We start from the raw sequence: 12,470 nt of genomic DNA on the forward strand, positions 1-12,470 counted from the left end.
CTAGCATTCGACTACTTGAGCCATAGTGTCACTTTCAGCTTTTTTGTTTGGGTAGTTTATTAAAGATAAGAGTCTCACACACTTTCCTGCCCGGGCTGACATCGAATTGTGATCTCAGATCTTGGCCCCCTGAAAAACTAGAATTACAGGTGTGAACCACCGGGGCCCGGCAATGTGGACATGCACACATACGCAGCAACGTCAGTTAGCAGAGCCAGCTGAGGCTTTATTTTGGAAAAACTAACGAATCTTTTAGTGGTGGGGAGGGTCACAGGCAACAAGGATGCTCCAGGCAGTAGGCTCTTCCCAAGTGGGGGCTGAGGGCCAGGGCTGAGCTTCAGTGAGGCCTCTCCTTCTTGTGCTCTCCTGCCCAGCTGCCTCCTCCACAGGCCAGAGGGCAGCCTCGGAGGACCATCAGCTAGGAGGGGATGCCATAGCGGTTCACTTCGGCAGGACATCAGAAGATTCAGACACCAGCTTCCCATCTCGAGTCTCGATCTTCTTCACCACCACAGCCTTGGTTGTGCGGGTGAAGGTGCTAGAGCTCCCTCCAGAGCTGAAACCGGGCTGGAAGGAGCTCATGCCATAGTTGAAGCCTGGGCTTGTGAGGCCCCCGTAGGTTGAGCTCAGCCCTCCTAATCAGGGATGGAAGCAGCCACATAAGCAAATGAGCCAGTCCAGTGCTCCAGCCCAGGCCCCTTCTCCCCTCTCATCCCCCAGACATGAAGAGCCAGGTGTGCATCTGCTGAATCTCGGACTGTCTCAGAGCCATCAAGGAAGTCAGGATAGGCAGGAAAGCATTTCTTTACTGGCTGCTTATCCTTCAACAAGGCATTGAACTAAGCCCAGCTCCCTCAGCTCAAGAGGAGTTGTAGAAAAAGCAGATAATAAAGCAAGAGAATGGCTGTACCCCAGTGACTCATGCCTGTAATTCTAGCTACTTAAGCAGCTGAGATCTGAGAATCTGAGGTTTAAAGCCAGCCCAGGCAAACATGTCTGTGAGAACCTCATCTCCAGTTAACCAGCAGAGAGTTGCCAGTGGAGGTATGGCTCAAATGGTAGAACACCAGCCTTGAGAGAAAAAGCTAAGCCAGAGCATGGGATCCTGAGTTCAAGCCCCCGAACCAACACACACACACACACACACACACACACACACACACACACACAATTCAAATGTACAAATAAAACATAAAAATACTAGACACCATGCTGGCCCCCAGCTGCCAGCTTTTTGAGGATTTTTCTATTACTAACAGTTATCTGGGCCCTAAGAATGACCCCATTTCCTAGGGATTTTCTCTCCACTGTTACTATTGAACACAGCCCATCTCAAAGCCCAGGTCTCCCAGGCTTCCTGCACAGCCATGTCCAGGGCCCAGGACACTCACCTGAGTAGCCACTGGTGGTCTTTGTATGGATACTCATGTTCTGCATCCCAGACTCCAGCCTGTACACAGACACATGGACTGTCAGAACCAACTACTGGCCCTTTTGGTCCCAGCACAAGCTCGAAGTTCCAAAAAGACTAACAGGTGGCCCCCTACTCTCTCCCACTCCGGGTCCCCAGGCTGGACTTCATGTCCAGTGAGGAGTCCCCAAACCCACCGGCTCTCCTCGCCCTCCAGCAGCTTGCGGTAGGTGGCGATTTCGATGTCCAGGGCCAGCTTGACGTTCATGAGCTCCTGGTACTCGCGCAGCTGCTGTGCCATGTCCTGCTTGGCCCGTCTCAGGGCACCCTCCAGCTCTGCCAGCTTGGCATTGGCGTCTTTGATGGCCATCTCCCCACGCTGCTCTGCGTCGGCGATGGCAGCCTCCAGGGATGAGTTCTGCAGGAGGAGGATGGGTGAGCATGAGACATCTTTATCTGGTAGGCCTCCTCCCCAGCCCCCACCCACCTTGAACCCCTTTCAGTGCCCCTCCCCACCAGACCTAAGCTGACTCCCCTTAAGAGTGACTGAGGAAGCAGAAGGGTAAAGAAGAGCCACTTTGGAGCATGTCCTTCTCACCCCTGTCACACCTGTGGCTAGGAGAGTACATACACACACACACACATACACACACACACACACACACACAACTAGATTCAGATCTCTGGATTCAAGACTTTCTCCAAGCCAGGTGCCTATGGTTCACACCTGCAGTCCTAGCTGCTTGAGAGACTGAGATTTAGATATGGAAGTTCAATGCTAGCCAGGGCAGAAAAGTCAGGGAGACTCTTACCTTCAAATTAACCAGCCAAAAAAAAAAAGTCAGAAGTGAAGCTATGTGGCACAAGGGCTCAGGGATTGTGCCCAGCCTGGGTTCAAGCCTCAATACCACCACCAGAAAGAGAGGCGGGTTTTTTTGGTTTTTTTATTTTTTGTAGGTCATGGGGCTTGAACTCTGCCTGGGCACTGTCCCTGAGCTCTTCAGCTCAAGGCTACGGCCCTACCCCTTAGCCACAGCCCTTCCTGTTTTCTAGAGGTTACTTGGAGATGAGAGTGTCTTTAGTGCCCCGGCTGGCTTTGAACCACGATCCTCAGATCTCAGCCTCCTGAGTAGCTAGGATTACAGGCTTGAGCCACCAGGCCAGCTGAGAGAGACTTTTTACAAGGCAACAAAACCCAACTTTACCCTGATACACATGACAGAGTAAACAAGGCAGGCTTGGGGGAACCCCAGCCTACCTTCCAGGCCCCTTCCACTGTGTGCTGGTCTCCAAGATACTCAGTGTCCCTCGGCTTCTCGGGACTACTTGAGAAAGCTGCCTGGAAGCTGCTTCTCCAGTGCCTGGCCCCAGGGCCTGGACCTTCCCTCCCCTCCCCTCCTCTTCCTCCATGGTCTCCTTGTCCCCAGCCTGTTCCATCCCAGTTCCTGCTCAGTGCTACAGTACCTGGTTTTTGAGGGCTTCGATCTCTGCCTGCAGGCGGGTGATGCTGCGGTTCATGTCAGAGATCTCCGTCTTTGTGCGACGCAGGTCATCCCCATGCTTTCCAGCCACTGTCTGCAGCTCCTCATACTACAGATGCAAGATGAGAAGTGAGGTTCCAGAGGGGACCCACAGATCAGGTGCCCACTCAGCCAAGTCACCACAGCTTAATGCCAGCATGGACACACACGTGCACACACACACACACACACACACACACACACACACACACACTCACCAGTGAGAGCCCTTTTCCAGACTTCCAGGCACTGGTTTCTGTGCACCCCGCTCCCAGCAGGCAGAGTGGGGTATAGAATCCGGCACCCTCCCCCCAGACTAGGGCCCTGAACTGGCTGAATGAGCCTGCTCTGCTCTTCACCTTGGTCTGGTACATGTGCTCGGCCTCAGCCCGGCTGCGGTTAGCCATCTCCTCATACTGGGCCTTGACCTCGGCGATGATGCCGTCCATGTCCAGGGAGCGGCTGTTGTCCATGGACAGCACCACGGACGTGTCCGAGATCTGCGACTGCAGCTCACGGATCTCCTGTGGGGCGGGGGGGGGGGTGGAGATGAGGCTCTGTCTGTGTACATAAGGAACCCTCTCTTTGCAGAAGGGCCTCCCTTAGGGGTAGACAAACAGAAGGGATCAGGGTGGGACCCAAGGCTGAAAAGGGCACACAGGCACTAACCCTGGGGCTTGACTTTTCACTCAAGGCTGGCTCTCTACCACTCGAGCACTTCCCAGCACTTTGCTGGTTAATTAGAGCTAAGACAGTGTCTGAATTTGTCTGTTCAGGATGAATTCAAACCATAATGCTCAGATCTCAGCCTCCTGAGTCGCAAGGATTACAGGCGTGAGTCACTGGTGCCCAGCTCCTAAGTCAAATCTTGTGTCCCTTGTGTAAGGGACTGAGCCTTTAGAACAACTTTAACTGCCAGAAGCTACCTTTATTGGAAAACAAACAAATAAAAACATTCTCCACGAGTGTGCTTGGAACTGGGAAGTGCCTTTATCTGAGTCCAGAGTGGAAGCCCCGACAGGCTGGAGGACCCTCCCTCTCCAGGCCCCTAGAACATACCTCTTCATATATTTGCCTGAGGAAGTTGATCTCATCGGTCAGCCCATCCAGGCGGGACTCCAGCTCTACCTTGTTCATATACGCTTCATCCACATCCTGGGGACAAAGTGAGGGGCACTGAGCTGTCCACACCCACCCAGCAGCCATTCAGTGGCCTGGACTTGTGATCTTCTGGGTTTCCATCCACAGCCCACTTTGGGAAGGAGCCTCCAGCCCAGCCTCTGTCCACTGGTCCCACAGCCCCAGCCCACATGCCTTCTGCTTCCTGCAGCCCTCCTCCCTGCATCCTCCTCCTCCAGGAAGTATTCAATGGCTAGACCTCCAACTCTACTGCTTTCTCTTTACCATGTTCTCAACATGCACCTGACCACTTTTCTGCCCCTTTATCTACCTCGCTGTTACACACCTAGCTGAACTGCTGTGAATTTGAAATGTTGTGAATTAGATAGGGCTTAGAAGCATCTAAAATACTCTCTTAGTTCTAATCTCGAGTTCCTAGCCTCCAGTGTCTGGGACTAGGAGAAGCAAGAAGGACCCCTTACCTTCTTGATGAGGACAAATTCATTCTCCATCTCTGTCCGCTTGTTGATCTCATCCTCGTATCTAGTGAGGAAAGACTTAGGATGAGGGATAAAGGCACAGAAGATGCCCTGGGGATGGAACCCTGGGTCTTGTGAATACTATGCACACACTCAGAAGCTCTGCCCCTACCCCCACCTAAGTCTTTAGAGAAGGGCATCGGTATCCCAAAAATTCAGTTCACACCGATGCAGGATGGGAAAGGCTGGCTCTTCCCACCCTCTCCCCTCTCCCCAACCCCACTAGACTCTCAGCCAGTGGAAAGGCCCAGAGTGGAAATGCTTTCTCCTAATTCTCAAGTACACTTTAGACTGGACACATGTTGGGAGGCGTCCCACAAAGAGAACTCTCTGGAATTTGCTAGAGGTCAGGGGGCAGGGCTATAGTATAAAAGTAAAGGCCTGCTGATGACCTATCTCTCCCATTTAGGTGCACTACTTAAACATGTAATTTCTCATCCAAATCTGGACAGTCCTGAGACTGACAGAGAATGGATAGCATGAACAATTATGCCAGGACAATTCCAAGCAAAATGGATCATAGGGTCACCCTAACTATACAGTACTACTCAGCCAATAAGCAGAAGGATACAGGGACTTGGGTCTCTAACCCCTATGGCAGAGTGACACTGTTAGAGAGAGGACTCACTTATTCTTGAAGTCCTCCACCAGCCCCTGCATGTTGCCAAGCTCTGCCTCCAGCTTCAGCTTCTCTTGGCCCAGCGATTCCAGCTGCCTTCGAAGGTTGTTGATGTAACTCTCAAACATGCCGTCCATGTTGCTCCGAGCCGTCTTCTGCTGCTGCAGGAGGCTCCACTTGGTCTCCAGCATCTTGTTCTGCTGCTCCAGGAACCGTACCTGCGTGGGGAGAAGAGAACAAACAGGTCTGCATCAGACCAAGGTCTAGAGGGCAACAAAGCCTGCCTTTTCCCCAGTCCACTTCCAGAACAGGGAAATTCCCAGAACCCAGACATCTACTTAATTATTCTTGGAAGACCATCTGTGTGACCTGAGGGCAATAGCATGGGGTGATGGAGAAATGGGGAGTGAGTAGAGTTGGGAGCTATGTCTTTAACACTAATGGTGGAAGGAGCATGGTTAGAGGGGACAGCTAGGAGAATTCTGTGGAAGCCAGATCTGCCCAACTGGTTGTCTTTAACGTTATTACAGATCAGTTTAAAAAGTAGCCAAGCTTTCTAAAGATGCTTTGCTTTACATTTTACATCAGATTGCAAAGATTAAATAAAATGTAGTATGTATATCAACCCCATCATCATTTTTTAGCATCATGCTCAAAGAACACTGGTCAGAGGACATCTGTTCTTTGTCCCTCTCAGAGCCGGGATCTCCTTAACTTGATAATAACGGAGCAACTTAGGCCCTTTCAGCAGAGAACTCACTTTTAGGCAGGCCCAGAGAATAAGAAAGGAGAGGAGGCTACTGTCTCCACACTGAGAGCTCTTCCCTGACTCCCATAGCTCCCCTTGAGATTCTCTAATGTCAGGGAGGGTCTTCCCACCTCTTTGCCCCTTTAGCCACATGCACACAGGCCCTGGAGTCTTTGGGCCCATGGAATCTGCATCTTAGAATGAAATCAAGCCATGTTACAGGGGAAATTTTTTTTAAAGAAGAATAATAAACTTGTTCTAGGAAAGCAAATACATTTTTTAATCAACCCTTTGGGTCACTTTTGTTTAACTAAAGGCTCTTGGAAGAGAAGAATGTCCTAAGGGTATAATCTAGCTATTTTCCCATAACTTTCTGTATAAATCCTTTTCTTTTTTTTTTAATCATAGCGATTATAACATTTTCCCATATTGGAATGTTTAATGCAAGCCAGGTACTGTTAAACTGTTCACATTACTGGTTGACCTGGCAAGTCCTCCACAAAAGAAAGGACTCCCAGAGTGCTTGCCTAGCATGCACGAAGACCTGGTTCTATTCCTCAGTACCACATACATAGAAAAGCCAAAAGTGGTGCTGTGGCTCAAGTGGTGGAGAGCTAGCCTTGAGGAAAAAGCACAAGGACAGTACTCAGGCCCTGTGTTCAAGCCCCAGGACTGGCAAAAAAAAAAAAAAGGAACTCCCATTCCTAAATCAACCACTCCAGGATTTCCCTTCTCCCTTTCCCACAATGCCCCCTCCAGGAACCAGTCAGCCAAGAAGGGCCACTCCTCCCCAGCCCTTAGGGCCACCAGAGAGACTCCAGGCCGCAAAACCTGGCCCGGCCCTCCAGCCTGAGAAAGTGGAATGGATCCATTAAGGTGGAGCCTAGGCAGAAAGAGGGCAAGGGCTAAGTGGGCAAAGGGGCGTTGCCGACTGACACGTTATCTAAAACTATAAACCTTGGGTTTAACAGGATGTAAACCAGGGTGAGGTATCCAACGCCTGCAGACTTTGACTCCTGGATGGGCTTTCCTTAGTGCTAGTCTGGAGTCCCCCAGGACACTTGGAGCCCAGCCAGGGGGAGGGAGCCAATTCCCTGAGACAATTTGTCTGGGACCTCACCCCTGGGGTGGCCCCACCCACATTGCAGCCATCAGGGCAGAGGCTAAGTTGTGACTCAGCCTTGAGCTGACCCCATACTTGAGCCTCTAACACCAGAGACCTCTACCTACATTTGTGGGTTTGGATCAAGGCACCTACAGCCTTCTAGAATCCCATCAAACCTTCATTTTATTTATTTATTTTTTTAACAAAAATGGAAGAAGGAAAAACATTAATGGAGCCAGGTCCCAAGGCTCCAATATCTTATACCTGTAATCCTAATCAGGAGGCTGAGATCTGAGGATTCTGGTTCAAAGTCAGCCTGGACAAGAAAGTCGGTGAGACGCTTTTTATCTCCAACCAACCACCAAAAAGATGGAAGTGGAAAGAAATGAGGCTCAAGTGGTACAGTGCCAGCCTTGGGTAAAAAAGCTCAGAGATAGTGTCCCAACACACACACACACACACACACACACACACACACACACTCACACTGGAAACCCCCTGAGGCAATGACATGGCAGAGAAGTGAACTGGGGGAGGGAAGGCCACCTCCCACTCAAAACCTGAAAGAAGTTCAGGCTCCCCCGTGGAAGCCAGACCCCCTCAATAGACACAGAGGTCAGGACTTGGAGTTTAAGGGGGCAGGGGAAGGGGCGGAAGGGAGGGAAGAAGCCCCAGGATTTGATTGCAAGTCATCCAGACCCTCTCCCTAAGACCCTCCCAGCCCAAACCAAAGTGGGTGGGAAGACACTGGCTGCAAGGAAGCCTTGCCAGGATGGTGGGCTCCACAGGAGCTAGTAGGGGACTTGAGATGGAACCACTGACTAGGGTGACCAGAGAAAGGGTGTGGAGGGCAGTTGGCGGCTTGGGAAGGCCCCTCACCTTGTCAATGAAGGAGGCGAACTTATTGTTGAGGCTCTTGATCTGCTCCTTCTCCTGAGTGCGCACAGCCTGGATGTTGGGGTCCACCTCCAGCTTCATGGGGCTCAGCAGGCTCTGGTTCACGGTGACGGCTGTGATGCCCCCTACACCAGGCCCGCCGAAGCCACCGAGACCCATGCTCCCCCGGAGGCTGCTGCCACTGCCCACCCTGGAGAAGCTTGAGGAGCTGACTCGAACACCAGGCCCACTGGTGTAGGAGCGGCTGCTGAAGGCCCGGGGACCAGAGGTGGACACCTTGTAGGACTTCTGAGTCACCCTGATAGACATGGTGGAGGCTGGAGTGAAGGTAAGCAGGCAGAAGACGGGTTGGACGAGAAGCTGAACAGCTGCTTCTAGGTAGTGGGGCAGCGCCTAAGAAAGACCTCTTATAAAAGAGAGCCCAGCCCGAGGGGAGTGGCTAGTCCCAAAGTGGGCAGGGCCAAACCCAACACCTGCCACCGCCAGGCAGGACTCAGACGAGGGCAGCAGAGAGCTGTTACCACCCAGGATCCCACTCCAGCACCACCCAGGAAACTCAAGAGAGAGCACTTCAGCCCCTGTGAACCAGGAAGGAAGGAAGGAGTCCCCGTGGCCTTGTAACAAGCAAGGAGCAGGGAGACGTGCTTGGGGTCATGCAGGCCTGGAGCTCCAACTCCTGGGTCTTGTTTTCTTGCCCTCCTGGGAGAGATAAACTAGAGAAGCGGGAAGCAGGGAAAGGTCCCTTGGTATTTATGGCTCTTTTAAGAAGTTGATACCTGCAAGAGACCCTCCTGAAGGTCTGATCCAGGCAGAACCCCCCTGGGTTTTCAGGCAAATCATCTGAAGCCAATCATTTACTTCCTCTCTCTCTCCGGGGTACCTGTTGAGATGCCACAGGGGATAGGTAAGTATTTATGGAATGAATTGATAAATGAGTGAACACACACACACACACACACACACACACACACAGAGCCTTCTGGGTCTGTAAGTACAAGATAAGGAAAGATTCAGCTGGACACCCGTAGCTAATACCTATAATCCTAGAGACTCAAGAGGCTGGGATCTGAGGAAAATGTTCCCAGCCATGAGACTCTTTTTTTTTTTCGGGGGGGGGTGGTCATGGGGCTTGAACTCTGGGCCTGGGCACTGTCCCTGAGCTCTTCAGCTCAAGGCTACCACCCTACCCCTTTGCCTGAGCATTGTCCCGGAGCTCTTCAGCTTGAGGCTACCACCTTACCCTCGAGCCAAACCCCACTTCCTATTTTCTAGTGATTAATTGGAGATAAGGGTCTTAGGTCTTTTTGTGTCCGAGCTGGCTTTGAACCTTGATCCTCAGATCTCAGCCTCCTGAGTAGCTAGGGTTACAGGCATGAGCCACAATGAGACTCTTATCTCCAATTAACCACCAGAAAACCAGAAGTGGCTCAAACTAGTAGAGCATTAGCTTTGAGGGAAAAAGCTCAAAGACAGAGTCTAGATCCTGAGTTCAAGCCTAAAGACTGACTAAAAAACAAAAACAAAAAAAACTAGAACATGTAACCCAGTATCCTTTCTGCCCAAGATCTCAAAACTGAACATTATACTGAAGAGCACAGAGAATGGAGAAGAGAGGTAAAAAGGCAGGGGGGATTGAGGGACAGTACTGGGGAGTGGGAGGGGGGACCTTCAATCTTCTCATTTCTCCCCAGGAGTCACTCCTATTGTTCCCAGTAGATGAGTCACACGAATTGGGGGGGAAGTGTTAAGGATAAGGGGAATGGGGTGGTGTGGCCCTGGTGGTGAGTCATTCTGAACCCACCTAGCCCTCCTGCTCTTTCCAGGCTCCCAACTGGTCAAAGGAGAGAAAAACCCTTACACCTGTCTCCCAGAGCCCATTATCAGAGTGAGTCAGGAGTAAGCCGGGGCACAGCACACCCCTGCACCTGCACTTGTAGCAAGTTGGAAAAAGGAGCTGAGCAAATCCCTCTAGGCCTGGGTGAGGCTAGGCAGGGCCAGGTTGTGGGTGGAAGGCAGCAGGTTTGGGTCCCTAAGGCAAGGATTCCACCTGTAATTACCTGATGGCTGGGGCTGGGCTCTCTGGAAGGTACTGCTGGGTATTATAGAGGGTAGATGTATCATAACAAGGGAGACAAAACAGATGACACACACCCAGATCCCCTGAGGATAGGGAATGGGTGGCACACAGCTCCCAACAGGGAAAGGAGCTGTCTACCTTCTAGTGGACAGGAGGACAGATATACAGATTCTTCTTTCTTCAGGGAAAACCTCCAGGGTCCCCAATGATAGGCACATAGGACACCTACTCAGAGGGACAGAGAGATCCAGAAGGCCCCTCCTAAGGGGACAGACACCAATCCAAAAAGACAGACACACAGACAAACTCCCCTCACAAGCTACACACATCCACATGCACACAGGACACTCTTTGAAATCCCTCCCAGAAAGACAAATCCAGAGATTTGCAGTCCTCCTGTTTGCCATCTCTCTCCCTGGCTACAGACTTGCTGGGCAAAGGGAAATCCAATTAGTACCTATTTACACCAAGGCCCTCTCTCAACCCCTTGAAACAATGCTTCATTTTCAGAAGGAAGATTTGAAAGTATGCCAAGCCCTCTCCAACAAACACCCACACCCAGCAAGACTGAGAGAAAACTTGAAGGGAGGGCATGGGGGAGAGTGGGCCAAATGCCAAACCAAGACCAAGTGAAGGCAAAAGCAGAAGGGGAAAGGGAGGGGCCGGTCAGACAGGTAGAGCCACCCTGGGGAGGAGGGACTGCCAACAGGCTTTCCCTTTCTTCCCCTCCTCCACAGTTGTTGGAGCGATCTGGGGAGGGGAGGAGACTTAGAGAGACAGGATTATGCCCAAGGCTCTGATTTGGTCTGCAAGAGAGACACAAAAACCAGCCACCCAGAGCCCTTCATGAGATCTCAGCCCCTTCGACCCAAAATAGCTGATTCCTTGGTCCTAGGAGTGTTTTTTCAGGTGAGACCCCCCCCCCCTTGAAAAATGGCTCAGAGTTCACCTAGGAGTCACCCACCCTGGGACACCCCTAAACAGGTCCACATTAGAGGTGCTTGCATCATTTTTGTCAACTCCCTGGGGCTCAAAGACGCCACATGCCCACCCTCAGTATAGAAGTCAGAGTTGCCCTGTTTAATGGCCCCTGTACTTCGCCAAAACATGACTTCCTGGAGGCAGAGGGGAAGGCCCTGGGGACTGGGGCCAAATGGTGAGAGAAGGGAATTGGCTTGGGGCCTGCCTCAGGTACAACTCCTTATAAGGTGTTCTGGCCACTAGAGTCAACACACCACAGCTTGCTCAACAAAAGAGACATGTTGTCAATGAGGTGAGCTCAACCCAGTTTCGTCTGCCCTAAACCATCTTTTCTGGAGAGCCAAAGGGAAAAGGAAGAAGCTCTCCTCATTGAAACCCAGCCCCTTAATTCCTAATGGCATGTGGGAGGTCCAGGGGCCCTGAGCAGCTAAGTCAAGGGGCGGAGGGGGGAGAGGCAGGTTGCTTGTGTCTTTACTCAGAATCATGGGAAGAAACATCACCCTTCATTGTTTATAACAACGGAAGACTGGGAACAATTGAAATGTCTAGCCACAGAGCAACATTCAATCACTTTGAGTGAAGAGCTATTCATGTTTTTCATAAAATCCTGGTGCTCACTGCAAGGCAGGTAAACCTTGCAAAGATTATACTAAGTGAAGGGAGGCAATCATAAGTTATCTATTAGATGAGTCAGTTTATGAGGAAATGTTCAGGATAAGATGGGCAAAGGAAGGAAGTAGAATATAACTTAGCAGGGAACTGGGGCCGGGAGTTTGGCCTAGTGGTAGAGTGCCTGCCTAGCATTCACAAAGACCCAAGTTCGATTCCTCCGTACCACATACATAGAAAAAGGCTGGAAGTGGTGAGGCTCAGGTGGTAGAGCTCTAGCCTTGAGAAAAGCCCAAGAACAGTGCTCAGGCCCTGAGCTCAAGCCCAGGACTGGCAAAAAAAAAAAAAAAAAATAGCAGGAAACTAAGGTATATGCTAAAGAACAGAGGTGTCCTAAATCTGACAGTAAAATTGCCAAGTCACCCCAAAATATAAATGAGATACATATAAAAAGCAGTGGCAAGCTAGGCACCAGTAGCTCACAACTATAATTCTAGCTATGGAGGAGACTGAGATATGAGGATTGTGATTGCAAGCCAGTTTGGGCAAGAAAATCCATGAGATTCTTATCTCCAATTAACAACCCAAAAGTTAGATGTGGAGCTATGGCTGCAGTGGTATAGCACCAATCTTAAGTAAAAAACGTTAAGTGACAATGTCCAGGTGCTGAGTTCAAGACCCAGTACTACACACACACACACACACACACACACATACACCATACACAGAAGGCAAGGGCTTTGTAGGCCAGCACAGAGTCAGAGAGGAAGGGAGAAAGTCAAGAGAGTCCCTGATCAAAGTACCCGAACCATCTTTAAAAGATGAAACAATTTTTAAAACGTTAT

At 50.8% G+C, this 12,470-nt stretch overlaps 1 protein-coding gene across 1 annotated transcript; it reads right to left on the reverse strand.

Moving 5' to 3' along the window:
- Positions 1-201: 201 nt before the first annotated feature.
- On the reverse strand, positions 202-8,345 carry Krt8 (keratin 8). Its single transcript, XM_090326183.1, has 9 exons — positions 7,941-8,345; positions 5,218-5,426; positions 4,533-4,593; positions 3,991-4,086; positions 3,291-3,455; positions 2,876-3,001; positions 1,609-1,829; positions 1,392-1,450; positions 202-635 (listed from the first exon to the last, which is right to left on the reverse strand). The coding sequence occupies exons 1-9, from the start codon at positions 8,265-8,267 to the stop codon at positions 442-444; spliced, it is 1,458 nt and encodes a 485-aa protein (XP_090182309.1). The 5' UTR covers positions 8,268-8,345; the 3' UTR covers positions 202-441.
- Between the last annotated feature and the right edge of the window lie 4,125 nt (positions 8,346-12,470).

The sequence above is a fragment of the Megascapheus bottae genome, chromosome 2 (genome assembly GCF_031878675.1).
Source record: "Megascapheus bottae isolate mThoBot1 chromosome 2, mThoBot2.hap1, whole genome shotgun sequence".
Lineage (NCBI taxonomy): Eukaryota > Metazoa > Chordata > Mammalia > Rodentia > Geomyidae > Megascapheus > Megascapheus bottae.

Excerpts from the sequence above, each read along its gene's own strand:
- Krt8 (XM_090326183.1), bottom strand. The coding sequence starts at position 8,267 with ATGTCTATCAGGGTGACTCAGAAGTCCTACAAGGTGTCCACCTCTGGT. Across the intron at positions 5,427-7,940 it reads TCGCCTCCTTCATTGACAAG|GTACGGTTCCTGGAGCAGCA; the intron begins GTGAGGGGCCTT and ends CTCCCCACGCAG. Across the intron at positions 1,830-2,875 it reads TCGAAGCCCTCAAAAACCAG|AACTCATCCCTGGAGGCTGC; the intron begins GTACTGTAGCAC and ends CTCCTCCTGCAG.